At 36.7% G+C, this 21,575-nt stretch overlaps 2 protein-coding genes across 2 annotated transcripts; one reads left to right on the plus strand and one right to left on the minus strand.

Moving 5' to 3' along the window:
• Nucleotides 1–1,035: 1,035 nt before the first annotated feature.
• On the plus strand, nucleotides 1,036–18,169 carry LOC147870100 (uncharacterized). Its single transcript, XM_087329541.1, has 22 exons — nucleotides 1,036–1,787; nucleotides 5,535–5,789; nucleotides 5,873–5,997; nucleotides 8,152–8,196; nucleotides 8,289–8,370; nucleotides 8,452–8,520; nucleotides 8,597–8,767; nucleotides 9,541–9,606; nucleotides 10,630–10,698; nucleotides 10,769–10,939; nucleotides 11,079–11,146; nucleotides 11,245–11,286; nucleotides 11,405–11,612; nucleotides 11,948–12,113; nucleotides 12,206–12,309; nucleotides 12,402–12,437; nucleotides 13,353–13,442; nucleotides 13,576–13,627; nucleotides 16,045–16,115; nucleotides 16,189–16,250; nucleotides 17,588–17,639; nucleotides 17,727–18,169. The coding sequence occupies exons 1-22, from the start codon at nucleotides 1,590–1,592 to the stop codon at nucleotides 17,808–17,810; spliced, it is 2,286 nt and encodes a 761-aa protein (XP_087185667.1). The 5' UTR covers nucleotides 1,036–1,589; the 3' UTR covers nucleotides 17,811–18,169.
• Nucleotides 18,170–20,075: 1,906 nt separating this feature from the next.
• On the minus strand, nucleotides 20,076–21,233 carry LOC147870101 (uncharacterized protein At5g01610-like). The gene is made up of 3 exons (XM_087336990.1): nucleotides 20,927–21,233; nucleotides 20,674–20,728; nucleotides 20,076–20,491 (listed from the first exon to the last, which is right to left on the minus strand). The coding sequence occupies exons 1-3, from the start codon at nucleotides 21,056–21,058 to the stop codon at nucleotides 20,112–20,114; spliced, it is 567 nt and encodes a 188-aa protein (XP_087193116.1). The 5' UTR covers nucleotides 21,059–21,233; the 3' UTR covers nucleotides 20,076–20,111.
• Between the last annotated feature and the right edge of the window lie 342 nt (nucleotides 21,234–21,575).

A 21,575-nucleotide genomic window follows, 5' to 3' on the forward strand; every position in this document is an offset into this window, starting at 1 on the left:
TATTATATATATATGTTCATCAATAGTATAGTCACTAGTGGATTATGATAATAATGAAGACATTATGTGGCAAACCACAATATGAAAATGTTGCATTTAAATTTTTATCTTACTTGCATTCTAAGCTTTCATAAAAATGCAACCTTTTGATGCAATCATCCAATGATGCTTCTTCGAGGGCAACAATGGATGATACCCCAACTACTATGACCCTTTGTTTATCGTAGAAACTAGCTTCTGCTTTTGTTTGGCTTATGGTAGACACCCTCCACAGAATCACAATGGACAAACTTATGCATGATAGGAGAGAGTTTAGGTGGCTTGATCCACATGATTTAGTTTTGTTCTATGGGCAAATTTGCATTTCGTAACCTTAAGCTCATGGTGTTGAATGTTGAATAAATGGACTAATTGTTATAAACCCTTTTGTAATTTAGCTTAAAATCATGCACACTTCTTGTTTGCTCCTTAAAAAATAAATGGTGTTCCGTTCCAAGGTTGTAGCCCAAGGTTTCAAGTCCTTACATCATGACATCACAACAAATGCTTTGTGTATCCATAGCAGTAGAGGAAAAAATGAAAAAATGAAAAAAGAAGAAAAAATGAAAAAATGAGAAAAATGAGAAAAAAGAAGAAAAAAGAGAAAAAATGAGAAAAAGAGAAAAAATGAGAAAAAAGAGAAAAAATGAGAAAAAAGAGAAAAAAAGGAAAAAACAAGAGAAAAAAAGGAAAAAAGAAGAAGCAGAACTTAAGAATGCACACAAATATATATGTATGTATGTAATGTAGTCTCTCTGTCTGTCTCTGTCTCTGTCTCTGTCTCTGCGATTCTCAACAATAGCAGTAGCAGTAGCAGTAGCAGGCAGTAAGTACGTACACGCAGAAAAGAGGAGAACCCATTTCCTCTTTGCCCGTCTCTGATGATCGGTGGTGGGTCTGGTCTCCCTTCTCCTGCTTTTCTTCTCTCCATGGCTTTGCCGCCGATCCATCCAACCTTCAAATTTCAACCCATTTCTTCATCCCTGCCCCATCCCAGTCTATTTCCTCCTTTCCCGCTCTTTCTCTTCCTCACTCGATAGTATTGCTCCCCATCCTCTTTGTGATTGATTACACTCCATCTTCATCGCCATCTTTTTGAATTTTGAATTTAGAGTCGGGTTACTGATTCTCTCGTATGGCAATTTTCGAAGCATAAAAATATAGAAAAATGCTGATGCGATTGATCGGAATTGGGATTCATTGAAAAGAAGTGGAAGCTTGATTATGATATGTTACGTAGGATTTCAAGCAAAAGCGCTCCTTCCGTTTCCAGTTTCTTACGGATGTTAATACTTTTTTGGCGAAGTTAAATTAATTTCTTCTTCTTCTTGTGTTTGTACATAAAGCTCTTGAAAGACACAAAATGTCAAGGCATGGAAGAGATTGAAGAGAGAAATTGCATAGATTTACATCCATTTTGAAGATGTATCAACCCAGAAATTATTCTTTGAAACTTTCAATTGTGATGTATCAACCTTGAAGTTATTCATTGAAAACCAGTTTCATGATGAATTGAGTGGAGCGAATTATTCATAGAAACAAATTCATTCATGGAGAGGAAACCCTCCGCTGTGGCTGATCCGAGGATCAGCAAAAAGAGCTATTCGCTGTCAGCTTCAGATTATAAACTTCTCGAAGAAATTGGCAAAGGAGTTAGTGCATTTGTTTATAGAGCTAGATGTATACCCCTCAACGAGTTCATTGCAATCAAAGCCCTTAGTTTAGATGGATGCGATAGCAACAACTTGGTAAGTCTTGTAATGGTCTATTAAAAGCTCAATTAACTTTGTGATTTTAATATTTAGATAGAAAACGTGTTTCGTGTTAAGTTTTTGAAACTCAAGATGAAACTTGAAAACAGGGTTGTGAGTCACATTAAGTAAAAGTAGATAATTTTTTCTAAAATTTTGAAATTGAATGCGAATAAAGAAGGTCAACATGATGATGAAACCTGGTTGCAAGTCATATTAGCTAAAACTAGACAAAAAATCTGTCTAGATATGGGAAATGAAACTTTCGAAGGGGTAGAGTGGTCACCTTAGGTATACAAAGTTGATTGCATCTGATGAGTTTTCTAACAATAGTTTAATTATGAGGTTGGTTGTATCACGTCTAGCAGTGTGATAAGGAAGATCATTTATACATCAATTTCAGTTTCCAATTGTCTGCTAGCTCTATCTTGCAAAGCTAACATGTGCCCAATGCCGAAGTTGTAATCTTTTGATGATGCCTACGTAAGGCTTATTTCAGTTTCCTATGTATCTGGGCATGTGTCTTTGCTCAGTATTCTTCTGAACATAATTCCTTTCTTTCAAGGAATTTCTCTTAGGAATTTCTTCTGAACATCATTTATACATCAATTTCAGTTTCCAATTGTCTGCTAGCTCTATCTTGCAAAGCTAACATGTACCCAATGCCGAAGTTGTAATCTTAAGGCTTATTTCAGTTTCCTATGTATCTGGGCATGTGTCTTTGCTCAGTATTCTTCTAAACATAATTCCTTGCTTTCAAGGAATTTCTCTTAGAAGTGTTGGAAGATGCAAAGTCAAAGGAGGTTTGAAGATATAAAGAAAGAGATAAAACAGAGTGAGATGGAAGTAGGGGCCGAGTTTTGGCATATACTTATTTTGCTGCAAATAACATTGGAAATTACTTAGCCCTATTAAGACTACCTTAGAAATTTATCCATTACCAGGAAATTACAGTATTGGGTATAACCATGAGGGATACTATAATAAGAAAGAGGAAAACGAAAATATGAAGTAGATTCAGATGAAGAGAAAGAAAGAAAGCTATAATAATGTCTTTTGAAAGCCCAAAATGGCCTATAAGACTGAACAAGAGATTGTTATATTTTTAAATGTTTTCTCGTCTTTGAGAATGACAAACAAAAATAATTATAACTAAAAATAGTTTGCTAAAGAATCTAGATATCCAAGTGCGTAAGGTTCTGAACTTAGATAAACATGGGCCACTCCAAGATGGAGAGATCACTGAAGTGAGTGAAGCGCCCTTATTGCTGGGTGATAATGGCCTTTATTTGTTGATGGCAAGGATGATGAGGCTGTGGTCAAGACCTCACTTGTGTAGTTCTTGATTGACTTGTAGCATGAGGAGTAATGTAGCTCAAGAAAGTCATGTTTGTTTTCTGTCACTGAGGTGTTATGGTTGTATTATTGTTCTTCTGAGCATTGTTGGTCTCCATATTGATTCATCCCATGATGGCACAATTGGCAGACATATTCATTCATAGATTTTAAACATACCTGCCTATGTCAATTTCTTGCATATGTCAAGATGTCGTGAGCTGCCCTATCAAACTGTGCGGGGCACATGAGATAATGTGTATCCATGTAAGAGGGCCCAAACATAAATCCATCTGTCAATGTTTATAAAAGAATGCTCTATAGTGACTCATCTTCCTACCAAGAGATGTTGTGGGGCTGATCCACATGCTTTCATCATTCAATTTAGTGATATGAATTAATCACTCTATATTCATCCACTTTAGTCATGTTCAAGTGTGGTCAAGCCAAGCCATATCGGAATAGGGGTGGTGTGTTGATACTTATGCCTTATGACTCGAACCATTCTTTCATTTCAGCATACCAACAATGATTATCTCCAAGTTCAGCAAGAAACTTTGATAGCATAGGTGCCAATCTTGAGTACCTTCGCTTAGGGAGCTCTCAAATCAATTGAATTTCAGTCATTGGTTGGAATATGGCCTTGGTCACTACTGGCCTGCCGCCATCGTTGCCATGAACACCCATCCTTTGCTTCTTATTCTGCTGGCCTCTTCAGATCTGTCCCATTATGGGGCCTACGAAGGCTTGGACCCCATTTTCATCTGTAGAGAAGAGTTGGTGTTACAAGTATAACCACCACAAATTAGTTTGGTTCATGGAACTATATACATGCACATTGTCTTTCAAGGGCACCAAAGGCTTCATATCCATGAGTAAGTCGAGCAGAAATAGCCTCCCATAGGTAGAACCGTCCTATGAATGTTGCTCTTAGATATGTATAGGATTGTGTGTATGCTACCTCTTCCTCTCCCAAGAGCAATTCTACTTTTGATCCCGTTACTGATGGTTGAGTGGTGTTAAACAACATCACTTTAGTTTTGTCAAGGTTGACGAAAAAATCACTATCAATGCAAATGATTTTAAAGCATTTAGATGTCCGTTTTGCCCTTTTGGAGATTAATACAATGTCCGAAACATATTGTAATGTCAGTATAGCACCGTTGTGGAGCATGCTCCTGAACCACCCAATCTCTTTATGTAATTAGATACCTCAACTTAATTAAGACCGAAGAGTGCGGATGATAGTGGGCATCCTTGTTTTGCTTTAATCATGCTAGCCAACCTCCAACAACCCAATGGCAGTTGCACTTTTTTTCTTGATACTGATTCATATAGTGCATGGGTTTCCCATTGCATATCTACTGGGATTCCAAGGGTTTCTGGTTGGTGGACGAGTTGAGTAGGTTACACAATGTTGAAAGGTTTCTAGTGATCCACAAAGTAACAGTAGATTCTCCTTTTATGGGCCTTTCCCTCCTCAATAAGGACTTGGAGCATCAATATGTTATTGAATGTTCGTTTCAGAAACCTACCTTTCTGTCTGAACAGAAATCATTTCTCTCTTGTCAATAACTATGCCTCCTTCATCCTTATCATTGACAAATAAAGGCTGTTATCATCCAGTACTGAAGGTGCTTGCTCACTTTGGAGATCACTTCATCTTGGAGCAGCTCATGTTGGAAGTTTTTCAAATGCAGAAGTTTCAGTATATCTAAATTCATGGTTTGTTCTTAAAGATGAGACAATATTTTATGATGTAATCTCTTGTTCGCTCTTAAAGAGAGAGAGAGAGAGAGAGAGAGAGAGAGAGAGAGAGAGATGGTAGACATGGAGTAAAGCATATCTACAAAAGTTGAAGGGAGTACTAATGTGGCAATTTTCTTTATTGGAGCAAGTGGAAATTCTTTCCTCGGTCGAGTGTTCGTCTTGCCTAGTGGCAATTCAACATGTTCCACTACCCATGTAGTGTAGTGTAGTTAGTGGGTGACCATAATCCATTGTCACACCTATTGTAAGTAGTGTTTTTTACACACATTTATTAATATAATTGTTTGTTTTTGCCAAAAAAGAGGAAAGAATTTCCACTTGCTCCAATAAAGAAAATTGCCACATTAGTACTCCCTTCAACTTTTGTAGATATGCTTTCACTCCATGTCTACTGTCGCTCTCTCTCTCTCTCAAGGCTGCTCTTGCTTGCTCATGTGCACAAATCCCCCCAATCACTTATTGTTGCAAGCGTAAAATGACGTTCTTCATCATATCAACTATTTTATGGGGCCTTACCTCGTGGACAATATGGCAATATATTTCTGAAAATATTACTTGTTTCCCTCTGCTCTTTGGAATGTCATGTTTATGTCCTCAGACTGCTTTGAAGTAGTCACTAATGTCTGGGAGATTGTTTAGGATAATATCCGAAGGGAAGTGCAAACTATGAGCTTGATCAGCCATCCTAATGTTGTCAAAGCTTACTGCTCTTTTATGGTGGAGAAATCTCTGTGGGTTGTCATGCCATTCATGGCAGGTGGTTCATGTTTACACATCATGAAAGCAGCATATCCTGATGGCTTTGAAGAACCTATTATTGCCTCTTTCTTAAAAGAGACATTGAAGGCTTTGGAGTATCTACATCACCAGGGTTATATCCATAGAGATGTGAAGGTTAGTTCTTTGCTTTTGCTATTTGTTGAACGAATTTGTATAAGCTAAGGTGTCATAGAGATTATCTTTTAGCTGCATTGCAGGCAGGAAATATATTGGTTGATGGAAATGGTGCTATCAAACTTGGAGACTTTGGTGTGTCAGCATGTATGTTCAACACATGGGATAGGCAAAGGTCGAGGAATACTTTTGCAGGAACTCCATGCTGGTGGTTTTCTAGCCAACTCTATGCATTAAATCTTTGGTTGTTGCACGTTTCTACAAAAGAAATTAACCCTTTTCTATTGATATACATTGTTTTTCAAAATAAGAAATAGGTTTTCATTGACTTCTTCTGCATTATGTCTAGTTTATTGTTCACAAGCTGTTAGAATATTAACTTGAGTTTTCCTATACCAAACTCAATTATGTCTAGTTAGGCCCCTGCTCCATGGACCACGATGTCACCACCATTGTTGTCGACAGGTAAAAGCCATTATCTCCTACCATCGCAAAAGCTTCCATTGCTTCGGAGACCACGCCATTCTGGATCAACCTATGCTAGAGACATTTCGAAAACAAAAATTATAATATATCTGAGTTGTAAATCTTACATGTGCCGATAATAAGATTCTTTAGTCTCTTTTTATCTTATTTACTTTTTTTACTTAGTAACATTTATTTACTTTGATTTGTTGTTCTCAAAGATGAGACAACACTTAAGATGTAATCTCTTGTTTAGTCTTATAGGCCACTTTGGCCTCTTAAAAAATGTTAATATATCTTCATTTCTTTCTTTCTTTCTCAAAGATATATAGATTTTAATATCAAATATGACCCATGAACCAAAGTTTTTTTTTGAAACATTGTCATATAATGGAAAATGACTCTTGATGCTGAAAAATGTGTCAGGGGAGATATGCTCCTCCAAGTAGGGGGAGATGCAGCCTATTATGATGGAAAAGAATAATAGCATTCAAGCACACATGTAAACTATCAATGGGAGGAGAAAAGTCATGTGAGGCTGTCACGAGGAACAAAAGGCTAATGAAACCAAAGAATAGGATAGCGATAGCAAACAAGTATAGTGACATCAGCTTCTACCATCTACAATTCGACCTTAGAAGATGAACAAAGGAGAAGGATGGGATCACTTCATATTTGAGTCATGGGCATTAAAGAACATAACAATGTGGAAGAGAATGTGAAAGAAATGCATGCTTTTATGGAATGGAGCCCAAACATTTAAAATCATGGAGAGCAGGCAAGAAGGGGAATGATCCAGAGGCTTAAAGAACAGGACCCTTATCCTCTGCGTTCCCACTTTGGAAGCTAAGAACTTCTTGGTGAAACATGTTTCTCTCAAGAACATGGGTATCTTCCTTGGGGATGACATCACATTATCTCAGATTTGCATGGGAGTGCACACCAGACATAAGAGTAGATATAAAGAAAGAAAAATATATTACACAAATCTTGTAGAATGTCTGATAAAATAAAGCAAATTAAATTGTGCATAAACTAGGTAGCAGCTGTTATGTAACTAGGTTGCTTTCAAATTACAATGATATAGAGACCATAGAGAGATACCACCATGAGAGCTGGACCAGACCACATATCCCTATTCAAGAACATATCATTTACTTTAGAGACAGCACTCTGGAAGACTTGAGGTCAGCACAACAGCCTGTTCCATCTCTGCAACGTTCTGCTTGATGGAACCTTCTTGATAATGTTTTTCAGTTCAGTCACTCTCAACACTCTCGGATGTGCGTCTCTTCACATTATCGGTGGTAATTGCATCAATGGATCCAGATAAACAAAGTATGTCACCAAACCACTCTGGACTAGGTACCTAACGCAGATGATATTTGATGTTATGCACGGAAACCCATGTGCAATCTTCTGGGATAATTTTGATTGGGTGTAACTTATTTGATCTCATAGGTCTCGTTGGCAGATCTCAGTGGATATAACTTATTACAGAAAATTTTGTTTTTATTTCTTCTTATCACATCTTACCAGATTTAACTTATTTGGTCTCATAGGTATATTGTCTTTTTGAAGACTTTAATGCAACATATCATTTCCTTTCTGGTCCAGGCTACAAGTGATATTCTGGATAAGTTGTAAGACTAATTTTTTTATTAGCAGCTAGCCTAAAAAATTTCTGTATTAATTACAATGCTCTCTGTATATATCCATCACTGACTAAAGGTTCTAAAATTCACAACTAAGAGATAAAATTCTGTGCCATGATACTTACTGTCTAGAACCAAGCATGATATCGTGGTACTACACTTCTTATTTAGACTGTAGTGTTAACACTTTGACTTAGTGAATGTTACTGATTCTTGTGTTTGTCTCCATTTTGGCATTCTAGGATGGCACCTGAAGTTATGGAGCAAGTTCATGGTTATGACTTTAAGTGAGTAAAGCTTATTTGAAATTATTATCACGTCGATTGGTATCAGGAGTTCAGTTGATCATAAAACCTTTACTGGTTGCATGATGTTACAGGGCAGATATATGGTCTTTTGGGATCACGGCATTGGAGCTTGCTCATGGACATGCACCCTTCTCCAAGTATCCTCCTGTGAAGGTCGTTTCTGTACGATGGCATTTTTCTGTTTTTAACGATCTGTTTGGTTGTGTATTAATACTTTGTTATTCATTGTTATAGGTACTTCTAATGACTCTTCAAAATGCACCACCTAGCTTTGATTATGAAAGGGACAAAAGATTCTCAAAGGTAAAAAACATTCTGTCTTAACACGTTTTACCTATGACCTATGTAAGGTAACCATAGAAAAGATTTTGGTATGCAGTCATTTAAAGAGATGGTAGCAATGTGTCTGGTAAAAGACCCATCCAAGCGTCCAAGTGCTGAAAAGCTGCTAAAGCATTCGTTTTTTAAGCATGCAAAGACTGCTGATTACATTGCCCGGACAATTCTGGATCCTCTTCCACCGCTATGGGAGCGTGTTCAGGATGTGAAGGTAATTTATATATCAAATTCACATTTTTGTAAGCATTAATATCTGTGCACATTTCTTGTGTTGCAATGATCAATAGTTTTGTATCGTACTCAATGGAACAGATAAAAAAAATTGGCTCTTGAGTACCTGCTTCTCTCTTGTATGCTGAACTTGCATCTTGATGTATTATTTGGCCAAATGCATTTCAAATTTCTTCTCTTCATAGTGTATCTATCTTCTCCCTCTCCATGGTTTCTTCAAATGAATGGGCTTGATGTAATTTAAGTTCTCACAAACAAAAAGAGGGACATGATTTCATAAGTGACAGGCTTCAATCTTATAGCATCAGATACAACAAAGAAATGTAAGAGTGTCAGTGTAAACCTAGATGCTTCCAGGCAGCCTGTTGCAAAACATCATGAGTATGTAGAAATTTTGGATCCATGTACATACAACAAATTATGTAAGCCCTTGTAAGCTGTCAACTGGTCAAATAAACTGAGCCTCCATTTTTCAATATATTTGTTGTCAGTACAACCTCTATATGCATTGATGTTTCTACATCTAAGCAGATATGTGTTTTCTTGTTTCTTTGTTGTAGTTTGTAACGTTAAACCTCTTATTTAATTCTTATATATAATATCCTTTATTTCATATCCATGCACAAACATCCACACACATTTGTGTTCATGTACACACATGCATGCACACCATGCTTTATCTTTTATCCTTGATTTTGTATATACTTTTCTCATGAAATACTGAAACATGAAGTAATGTGAACTCTTGGACAGATGAGAGATGAAGCAAGGCTTGCCGAGAAAAAGATGCCTTATGGTGAGCAGGAAGCAAGATCGCAGGTATGTATCTCGTTAAACAAACATCTTTCTATATTCTATGTAAGTGTTATAATTTCGATAAACATTGGTTTTTTCATGGATATGAAGAGGTATTAAAAGATTCCCTTTTGCCATTGAAATTTTTATAGAAGCAATATTCATAGACAGGGTTTGCAATTCCTTTTCCTTGTTAATTGTGCTTATTATGAGCCACATTTATAGTCATTGACTCTGATAACACAAGTAATGATGCGTAACACATTGTTTGCGAAAGAGATATGCTTGCAATTATTCAGACTTTCTTTCAACAGACAATGGCACCTCTACTTTATTGCCTTGTTGTAATCGCATTCAACATCTTAAACAAACGTGTGCCTGAAAATTTTCATCTTTCTATCTTGTTTTCTTTAGCTTTTCTTGACAGTGTGGTGAAAACTAGACCTTGATACCTCTTGCCTCAAGGTTCTGAGTCGCTTCTTCTGTAATAGGTCTTTTTGGTAAAATCTGTACTTCTTACTATTTGATTTTGGGTGGTTTGATTCTCAAACCAGTGCAAGGGCTGTCTTGCCTTTTGAAATCATCATGATTTACGTTGCTAGACAAGAATAGGAATTTTTAGCAATATTTATATGGGATGTTGGTGTGCAGACCTAGAACTAGTTACTAATGTTAGATATAAGTCTACCTTTAGTCCTGTTCCTGAAGTATTTGAGAGTAAAATTTGGAGATGTCTGTTTCTTGAGGTAAATTTCTTAAAATTATATGGTTGCAATCCCACTATTTTTATCCTCATAACTGTTTCAGTGTAGGATGTGATCTCTCTCTCAGTCACATATTGTCCTCTTAAAAGATGTCTTTCTTTCTTTCTTGGATTGATCTCTGTTTCTTTTATTTTAATATTTAGTGTTATTTGTATTCATTATGTATGTGGCGAATTGTATTGTGAGTGCTTCTCTGTTTGCGTTTGTCTATATTGATAATCTCAGAATATCATCGTTATATAATAAAAGAAGCCACTCTGATTATATTATCTTCTGCAATTAGAATGAATACAAGCGGGGAGTGAGCTCTTGGAATTTTGATTTGGAAGACTTGAAAACCCAGGCAGCTTTGGTAAGATAGCCACATCGAGAATTCTAAGATGCAATTTTAGTGTGAGAAACTAATGTTTGTTATATGTCAGAATGAAGTTGAACCCGCAATCAAGGATTATATTAACAAAGACAGGGATATTTCTGATATATATTCTGCTTCATCACCACCATTTGTGCCATCACTAAGAACAGTGGTAGAGAGCAATAGTTGCCAATCAACAGGAGGGGTTTACCTCACAGAGGCAGAAATTGCAAATTCTGTAAGTTAATTTAGCTCTCCATTGTGTCAGCTTTCTTTTTACTTCTGTCAGATGGGGAATACCAGAAAATTTATCTGCCTACCTCCTGAACTTTTTTTGTTATTTCATTTTGATGGGATTTTATTGCTTTGCTTATCAGGCATGTGAGCATGCTAATTGTGTATGGTCAGGACCTATGCCTCCTTCTAAACCTTGCAATGATTCCAAGTAAACCTTCCACATCTTTAATTAGCTAAATCCAATCAGTAGGAACATTGTTTTCTTTAAACATGTGGAATAAATTGGAGTTGTATTTATTGTAATAGACCCTGGCATCCTCTAACAGGAAAGAAGGAACCCAAACACTTGTGAGTATTATGATCCTTTACTTGTTTATCTGTACCTTTAATTAATGACCAAGTGAGATAGAATTACAACAATGGCCTATGATTGGGTGTTTTTTATTGTTTGTATGGATGTAAGCAGTGGTCGTTTTGATGTATTCGATGATGATCCTGAACAAGATATTCTAGAGTCATGTAATGGTAATGCCGATTTGCATAATGATGTGGAAAAAGAGAATGTGAGCATTGTTTCAGTTACAGATCAAAGCATAGAGTTCAATCATGCTGAAGAGAGGGTTGATGAACAAGATAATGCTAATCAAAAGTATAATCACAGGTCAACAAGAAAGGTCTGAATGATACGCAGAAAGGCAGGTATGATTCTGAAATACAATGTAGTATGTACTTACTTTTGATATAAAGTAGAGAATTGTTAACTGGGAGTCAGAGAATGAAATACATGTTGGATAATGAAGGATTGTTTAATTTTCCATTGAAAAGGTCACACTTCATATAAGACTATATGATTAATTTGCAATACTGCTCAAGTTCTTTATGATGGAAATGGAATGACATGATTGAAACGTGCTTTGCTTATGTTTAAAAGGCAATTTCAAACATTTAAACATGCATTTGCTATAGAAAAGCAGATACCAGCGATGATCTAAACTGCTAAAACTGATTGTTTGTGAGCAGAGGACTTCAACCTATTGGAAAATCTATAGATGATGATGTTGGCCTTCCACAACCATCAAACCCAGCAAAGGTCTCTACTGGGCCTTCAATATTCTCTGTGACATGCTTTGAAAGTCACTGCCCAAATGGAATAGTAGTAACTACAAAACTTGGAGGTACATGATAAAAATGGACTGGAACTTAAACTGAATCTGTAGTAAATTCAGAACGCTTGTTTTATCCCCTAAATATATAATAATGATTTCAGATCATAAATCTCAGAAGGAGCCCTCAGAGGAGAAGCTAAAAGGCCAGGCCGTTTTCCAAAAGGGTCGGTTTTCTGTCACTTCTCAAGATGAAGATATACAAGAGGCAAGAAAATTGGATTTCATATGGGTTACCCTCATAGTCTCGCTTCTTTAATGGGAAATTCATTTCCATCATCAATTTTGAAAATTCTGCAGCATGGACCTAATTCTCGGAAAAATGCAAGTACACAAGTAAGACGAAAGGGTCAATGAAACTAATTAAGTGTCTCTGGCAATTCTGAATCTTTCTGTACCACGTCTTATGTAGACTTCTGTTCAGACATCTATAGTTCACAAGACAGCTAGTCTGAATGATGGGCTTTTAGAACAGAAACATGCTGTATGTCACCTACCTTCTCTATTTCTTGAAAACAGAAATATTCAAATTTTGGTTTCAAACTGTTAGCTTTGGATACCTATAGTTTTTATCAATTTCAATGCTAGTAATTATCTTCAATTGCCAGCTAAAGAGAATCAAGTTGCCTATTTTAGCATTCGGCCATATTTTGTTCCTGTCATGAATTGATTATTTGCTTGATATGAGGAAAAATCCAACACCTATTCATCTCCCCATTCTATTTACTCTTCTCATTATCTTCATTCTGGACCCAAACCTTACCTATCCATTCTGCCATTAAACTAGTAAGAACTACATTTATGTCCAAATACCTCAGTCATTCACTTAATATTCACTCTGCATTGTTTCATATCACAGTCTTTCACCATTCAGGCACTAGAATGAATTGAGAATCTTAAGTGTTTCACTAATGAGAGTCTTTGGTACCTTATATTTAGTTCTACTTATTTATTTTGGCTTGTTATTCTCAATGACAAGACAACATTTTGAGATATAATCTCATATCCGGACTTAAGAGGCCATTTTTGCCTCTTAAAAGATGTTAATATTTCTTCTTTAATTGAGAGGAGAAATGAATGTAAGGTATGATAGGCCATTTTGGCTTCTTCGACATGCTAATTCATCTTTTTCAGTGGAAAGTCTAAAACATGAATCGATATTTTCCATTGTCTTTATCAAAATTTTAACATCAATGAAATATTATGTATATTTCATCAAAACCTTTTTCTCATAGGTGATCCTTTTTATAGGGACCACCCACAGCTGCAACAAGTGTGCTGAATGCAACAACATTGATCCAAACACTACAAACCCTTTTGAGTCAAACAGGTCTGCAACAGGTTGGTAGCATTATTTTAAAAAAGCTAATTGTCAAATGGATATTCACTGCATATATATTTTCTTTATATGCTTGCAGTTTTTGGAACTATTTTTTCCATCCTATTGTTCAATTCTTGTGCTTTATCATTTCAGGAGTTGATTGTAAATTTGTTGAACAGCGTCAACCCTTCAGAACAGCCTTTATGTGAGTTTATCTGTACTTCTAGTTGACCTAACCTGATGGAATTTAGCTTATGAAACTGAGTCCCTAAGTTGTGACTCCATCAGTTAGAAGAATTCAATTTCTTAAATATATTAGTCTGCATTCAGAGTGGGCTCTGGTAGAAAGAAGATGTGGGGATTGATCTTACTTGTAGTTTCTTCTATAAAGAAAAGGAAAAAGTTATGGGCTCATGAAAAGAATGTACATTGGCACTTATATCATCAAAATTGTTAGCAGGACATGAGATGATCATTGCTGGTATGCTGGAATGTAGGAATAGTCCCAATCACATGCTATAAGTATAAATGCAGAACTCTCATTCCAATATAGGTTGGATTGTCTACAATTGGCCCAAAAAGGAAGAGAGTAGAGTGATCCAAATTGATATCATTAAATTGTAATGGAAGATTGGGATACGCCCCATGTTGTTGCATTGTGGGCTCTCATTTGAGAGTTTTTTTTGGTTTTATCATCAAACCTTCTTATATAGATACACATCTCTCTCATGTTCTCCATAGCGTGATAGGCTAACACAGAACCTTCACATCAGTTTGAGATTGAAATATAGGTTATGTCATGTTATCCATATTGAAAAAACTATAAGTTCTTGGTTTCCTAAAGATCTATGAGAATGATCTTCATGGATGTAGTGGAATGATTTGGGGATGGTTTACGTATGAGTATTGGTGAGGGGACATCGTAACTGAGGTTGGTTGGTGCCTGGTTATGGCAATAATGGTAATCAAATACTAATGATACGCAATGAAGGTTTAGATTAAGAAAAGAAATATTTGAGGGTTCTTACCCACTCCAACCACCCCAAGCCAAGGACAAGAGATGAACACAAAACGCCATTAGTGTCCCATACCACCAAATATAACCTTATGCTATACCTTGGAAGAGAGCTTTACCTCACCAATAGAGTCTTGGCATTGTCTCTGCATGCCACAATGACGGGGGTAGTTAGTCCCCCTTATAAAGCTCAACTCCTTAGGCTCCCAGACCACCACATGTTCACATGTGTTGTTGATCCTTATGGGTTTGTCCCAAGTCGTAGGATAACTGATTTCCCAATCATCCTATTCTTAAACCATTGAAATTAGCTTTAGAATTGATCCCTCAGCTTATGCCGATAAGGTTAAGTCCATGTGAGCAATGATCCCCATGATCCAACAATTGTATGACCCATATGCCTTGTATTATGATACCCAGAGTCTCCATTAATGTCTCATTCTTTTACCTGCTCTCTGTTGATGCCTCAGCATGTTGTTTGTGGAGATATCGGCCTCTTCGAGAAATCAGTATGTGCAATTGCAGTGCATCCCGTGTGGTAAAAGAAAGGTTGATTCCCGATGCATTTGAAACTCATGGAAGCTTTGGCCAAGGTGCTATGGGTTAGCCCTCTCGATCATTTGTCAAATGGTGGCAATTTGTTGACAGAGGGGGACATACTTCTCTCTGATGTGCTTTGTAAGCTGGGCACTTGCACACAAAATGCTCTTCACACTCAACCTCTCTTTCACATCATTTGCAAAAATATTTGGCTCTAGATATGGAAGTGCTAGTCCTACTTTGCTAGTGGGAGGAAAACAAGCACTATGGAGGCATGTAGACATCCATATATATATATACCTCAGTCATTGAATGAATCCATCATGTGAGAAGCTCATGAAATGATCATTGTAGTAGGCAATCTTTTGCATATAGAATTGACATAGTTCTTACTGCAATATCTTGTTCTATTCATCATTTTGGAGAGGTATATGGTATCAGAAGAGTGGCAAGTTCTCGACGATGAGGACATTGATATTGAACCACTGCATCACCTATGAGTATCATGATCCTTCTCGCTATTCTGTTGTCACCATTTCCTTTGATGCTTCAAACACAAACATCCTACATGTAATTCTTTAAAATGGCATTGTTCAGATCCAGTTGATGAGGTTAGACTAGCTAGGGTTTTGAGATGATGTTGTAGACCTGCATGAAGATTCATAGATGAGGATTGCGTCATCAATGAAAAGAAGAATGTGGACCAAATCTGAGATTTCCTTGGTTAGGTAGGTCTCATGACCTATAGAGAGCTCAAATGGTCCTTGTGCTAGAAAGGCCACCTATGAAAGTCATGTTGAACATGTGTGCATGGCCAGGGGAAAGTGTGCTTACAACATATATGAAATGTCTCTTTGCAACCCTGTGTGGTCAGATGACCTTCCATGTTGAGGGTTGTATGAAGTGAAGAAAGTGGAGATGGTAGGGAGAGACGCTGATGATTGTGGTATTGTAAAATCTGAAGTAAAATTTACATGTGAAATGCCCATCCTCTTAATATTAGTATCTGTTTTTAGTAACCTTTAACTAAATTTTGCGTTTTTGAATACCTTTGCTACTCAATGCAGCTCAAAAATCGAGCAGCCACACTGCAAAAAACATTTCAAGAAATGTGCGATTGATCTCTTTGGAATCCAAAGTAAGTTTTGTGATTGCTAGTGTACAGTCAAGAGGGAATGAACAAGTTGCTAATCATAGAGCTGCAAAAGCAGATGGAGATGATATCTGAGAGAGAGAGGAACCTTTTATCACTAGTTGGGGAGTTGCAATGCAGGTAACAATGATGTGTCAGACATTTGTATTATATGAAATCTTTAATCTTGGCAAATTTGATATCATATGATCAGAATGAAAGAACAAAACATATAATCATTGTATCCTTTTTTATTAACATATTTTAAGAGGCTGAAATGGCCTATGAAACTGAACAGGAATTCACTTTTTTAAATGTTGTCTCATCTTTGAGAACACCAACCGGATAATCTTGTTATCGAAGCTCTTATTAGCATTCTGAACTTGGATGGACTGAAAGTTTTGCCTTCAAAAGATCGACAGTGTGAGCTGGAAGATGGATAGATCTCCAAAGTGAGGGAAGCGCAGTAAGTCTTGGGTGAAAATGGCCTTAATTTGTCAATAACTGGGGCTATGGTTCATATGGACATGGCCTACATGCACAGAAAATAACTATCTTCAGATCTATTATAACCCTATTTGTTTAGCCCTTGATTGAACAATAGCGTGGGACGCACAGGTGATGGTGTTAAAGAAGGTTGTATTTGTACAACTTTTGTGTCTCTTGATTTTTAATGACAACATTCTCACATCCGATTCCTTCTTCAAGAAGAAAATATTGTCTTCCTCTGAACTCTTATAGACTGGGCAATGACATACACAATATTCCTTGGATTCAACTTCTTGATTGCAATGCTGGCAGATATCCTCTAAAGCTATATGTGGATATCCTCCGATCTCTATCCTTAGTTGATGGGAGGATGTCCAGACCTCCAATATTTCTGTGCAAAGGGCATGTGAGATTTGTATCTTGAATGATGAAACTATTGAGGGATATATGTAAGAAAGGAAATTATAGGCAGTGATCTCTCTACCTAGGTTACACTTTTCGTGTGCACATGATCACTGGAATGGAGGACTATTTTGCCAACAGTTGTGCTTAGGGTACTCTTTGTTTTTATATGATCATCACAACGAAAGACTATAATTTCCAACATTAGCTTCCCAATAGTTTCATAATCACAACTAGACAAAAAATGTATTGTTTCATGTTAGCATGTTCGCGTTAGCACAGTCATGATGCCAGTTCTGTTTGGCTACTTAATTGCACTGCCAGAGACCATTATTAAAAGGAGGGAAGAAGAAGAAATAAAAAAGAGTAGAAGAATAGAGCAGAGGAAAAAGAGGTGGCAAGAAGAGAGTGTGAGCCCTGACATTTTTTAATCACTTTTTGGTGTGGAGAATAGTTTAGGCTTTGCATGATCCTATGGAGTCTTAGTACTGTGTTCAGTTCTAGAATAATGGTGTTTCTTTTACAACAAAGTTATGCTATAAGTAACTCTATGTATTGTGACCATTTCTTTCTTTTGCCTCATACAGTGTCACTGTACTGGTGGAAGAACTTCAAGTTGTGAAGTTGCGAAATGTACAGGTATTTATGATGACAAAAGCTCAACAAATCCCATTTGTGATGCTATATTCTATCATGAATATATGTGTATGTTTATGATTAGCACAGCTTGAGCGTCAATTAAATGCAATCTTCAATAAAGAGGAGGAAGAGAGAATAAGGAAAGAAGAGGCAGCAAATGATGATGACTGAAAAATAGCAGTGCAACTGATGATGATGACTGCATCCTTCGTTAATATACAAGTATACATCCTTGTTATATAATGGATATTTGCCTCTTCAAGCTTTTATAGTTTTATAAAGAAGTCATAGATATGGAGAACTGAATTAAGGTTTGTTTTCTGTCTTTAGAGAGTTTTATTTTTCTTCTTATATTCGTCAAAGCAATTGAGTTATTCATTGAGCCATATTCAAAAACAAATGTGCTCTTGACAATAAAAAGAAAAAGCTGGGTTCGATGAATTTGTAACCATGCTTAAAAGCTCATTTACAAGTATTCTTTGGTCTCTTTATAAAACGGCTATCAATCTAAATCATAAATCCGTTTTTTGCCTTCTGATGTATAGTACTCAATATATTACTACATGTTTTGTTTATCTGCAATAAGTGATTCCAGAATATCTACGAATTATTGTTTCATATTTGTAATTTAGAGAGATAAGGAAAAAAAAAATTTAACCTCAATGATTGAATTCCTTGCATTCTTTTGATATAGTGCCAACCTTTGGGATGGTTGTATATGATGAATGCTAATTGATTTGAGATTGTGATGGATTATGTGATAAATTAGCTTACCTTAGAAGGTTAAATTAAGTTCTTTTAGATAACAAGTACAACGTATGATGGTGTTTAACAGTGAACTGAGATATATCTTGAAAGAATGGTTCAGTTTTGTAAGTTTAATGATTATGAGAGTTCGATTTGTCTTTTCTGTATCCGCTTACTTTCCACTGAGCTGGACCATTTTGTTTGTATATACAGAATTAGGATGTGCTAATAACTTGGCTTGCCAGTCAAGTTTGTTGTTCGGGTCGTATAACATGTTCAGAATTTCTATAAAATTAAAACCTAAAATAAAACTAGATTTAATACAGCTGCGACAACGCCATATTTGGATTTCACTATATGCATCTCATTTTCTTAAAAAGATTCTCCCCCATCATAATGCCATAAAATGCCCATTAACACATAGCCAACCTTTTTCGGACATTATTATTTATGCATGGTTTTAACAAACTTTGACAAATGATGTCGCTAGACTCCTGTGATGGAATGCTTAAAGTTTCTTTGGAAAGATGTCATGAGTTTATGATCATTGTTTGGCGGAGCCCTTAAGCCAATGTAATTATGCCTTTCCACGGGTTGGATTTTGTCTCATTGGGTATTTTCTGACTGGACTTTAAAAGTTCTATATTTTTACTCTAAAAAATCGAAATCCTGTCACTTCTTCCTCATCTCTTGCAAGATTGCAGGTCGTGAGCTCTGGCCCTACTACAACCTATGAAGCACAACTCTAGGTGCCCCATTCTTCTCCTCACCTAGACTCTCTCAGGGTAGACCTAGCGTCTCCCTCAACTTTCTTTTTCATATAGAGGGAAGCTCTTGTCATCAAGGTCTAGATGGTTGGCAAATATCCATGTTTGATGGGCAATTAAATAGTGACTAAACCAATGATACCGCTTCTAATTTTTCATTTAGAAATACATTTGAACAATATCTGTTTTGCAATGTGTTACATGGTACAGCATCTATTAAATTTTACTTTGAAAAGAGTTCAAAACAATTGATTCCTTGTTATGGATGACACGAACAGTGGTAAATGTTCAACACGAATTCTAGAAATATGACTAAGTTGAGGAGCAAGACGATTTCCTATAAAGGTCAAAAAGCTTACCCAACATTACAAATTAGAATGGCATATACAATCTCAGCATTGGTATGGTATACAAATTGTGTACCTAGCATGAAAAAACTGGCTCCATCTGTTTAGGATTTACAGTCTCTTTAGCTACATCATAAGATGGCGAAAGAACGTGTATAGCATTTGTGACATAAAAATGTGCACCAAGCTACTATCATAAAATGAACTATGACCACGAGGGTTTGAGTACACAGGCGCTCACCTGCAAGAAATGATGTTGATTGAATATTTAGGTTATTTGTACAAAAAGAATTAAACCAGTTGTTTGAGATCACCTTGGAATACATGATCAATAAATCTGGTTAGTTGCATTTACCAATAAATATTGGTCAAACAATTGCTCCATGAATGAGCAGCCTACTAACAAGGCATCCAAATTGTAGTCATCTTAGAATCTTCACGTTTGTGTGACCTTTATGGTTTACAGTTTATAGTCTCCAGAACAATTGTACATTGCAAGGATTAGGAATTGGGGTACAATCATTTATGCAAGGATTTGAGGTTATTGAACAATCATACACTAGAAACATTAGCAATTTAGGAAGCAATTCAGGGTTTGATCATCCATTGCATTAGAAAACCTCTCCTTCAATCCCATCTCTTACCACATCATAAGCATCCCAAGGCCTAGATTTCCTCATACCTGCCATGAAACACACTTTTTTTGCATTTGAATCCTCTATCGTTATGGAAGTCACCTTCACCCACACTAAGATCTTTGTTTTCATTCCTTCAATATTCATAAATTTTCCCTGTGAAAGGGTTCCTGACACTTTCATTGCATATCTCACGATAGATGAGTCTTTGAATCCCATTTCCAAAATTGAAGGCAAAAAGACAGTTAATTTTGATGAATTTTCCTCCCACTCATAGTGCGTAGCATTCTTTGGGAAAATTCCTTTGGGAAGCCCATATGATGACAATAATTCCGACAATGGCTTTTGCATCTTGCCTATGTCAACACGATACATTTTAGCCTTTAAGTTCACAAATCAATGGAATTATGAAAGGGAACAAGAAACAAAAATAAAAAAGCATTTGGTTTCGGAGCAAAAGATTAGATCAATTATCAAAACACGTAGTAAATGCACCTTGACAAATATTTGCGAAAGGAAAAGGTTTGATTATATTTACCTCTCAATCGATTAAATAAGCGTTTCGCACCTTCTTCAACACTATTCAACACTGTCTGCAAGGGCAATTCGAAAATGCAAAATCAAATTTGAGTCCATATAGCTATTATCTCTGAAAGTTGTGTCCATTGAATCTCTCTCTCTCTCTCTCTCTCTCCAAAATTTGGAGAGGATACAGAGGCACATATTCATAGCGGATACAGAAAAGGCCGGAGAAGATAATGCTTCATGATTATATAGCAATACAAACTTACATCATCGTCACCTGTTGCTGCTGCTGCTGCGGATGATGATGATGATGATGATGATGATGATGATGAGAACAGCTCTAGTTTTGTTCGTCGAGAGACAAGGAGGCTGCCTGCTCTGACGAGGATACTGTCCATTTCTTCTGGTCTGTGTGGGAGAGCGAGTTCATATGGTTGAAGGAAGGCAGAGATGGCAATTGAGCTCGCGTTCCCTCATTGCCAACTAGTGATGACGATGACACTGATGAGGACATCTCAACTGACACTGCTTCAAAAAGAGAAAGGAAAGGAGATGGAGATGATATGGAGATGATGGAGATGAAGATTCGCCCACAAAATGCCCCTCGGACCATTTTTTCTGCCGGTGCCAAATTTCGCATGTTTCCCACAAAATGTCTTTCGATTTTCATGATTTCACCGCGAAATGGTCTTCAGTTTTCATGATTTCACCGCGAAATGCCCTTCGATTTTTGTACTTCCCTACGGCTGCAAGGATTTGACCAATGGGCATTTCGGGAAAATAACAAAAACCATGGGTGGATGGGTGTCCATTTCGAACCACCGGAAAAGATAACATAACAATTGACAAGTAATAGTTGGCTTAGTAGATCTTGTAGGTCTACCCATTCTGGGTCCCACCCATGTGTGCTTGGGA

The sequence above is a fragment of the Azolla caroliniana genome, unplaced genomic scaffold (assembly GCF_043228905.1).
Source record: "Azolla caroliniana isolate FFs.n. ecotype wild unplaced genomic scaffold, voAzoCaro1.0.p SCAF_1, whole genome shotgun sequence".
Classification (NCBI taxonomy): Eukaryota; Viridiplantae; Streptophyta; class Polypodiopsida; order Salviniales; family Salviniaceae; genus Azolla; species Azolla caroliniana.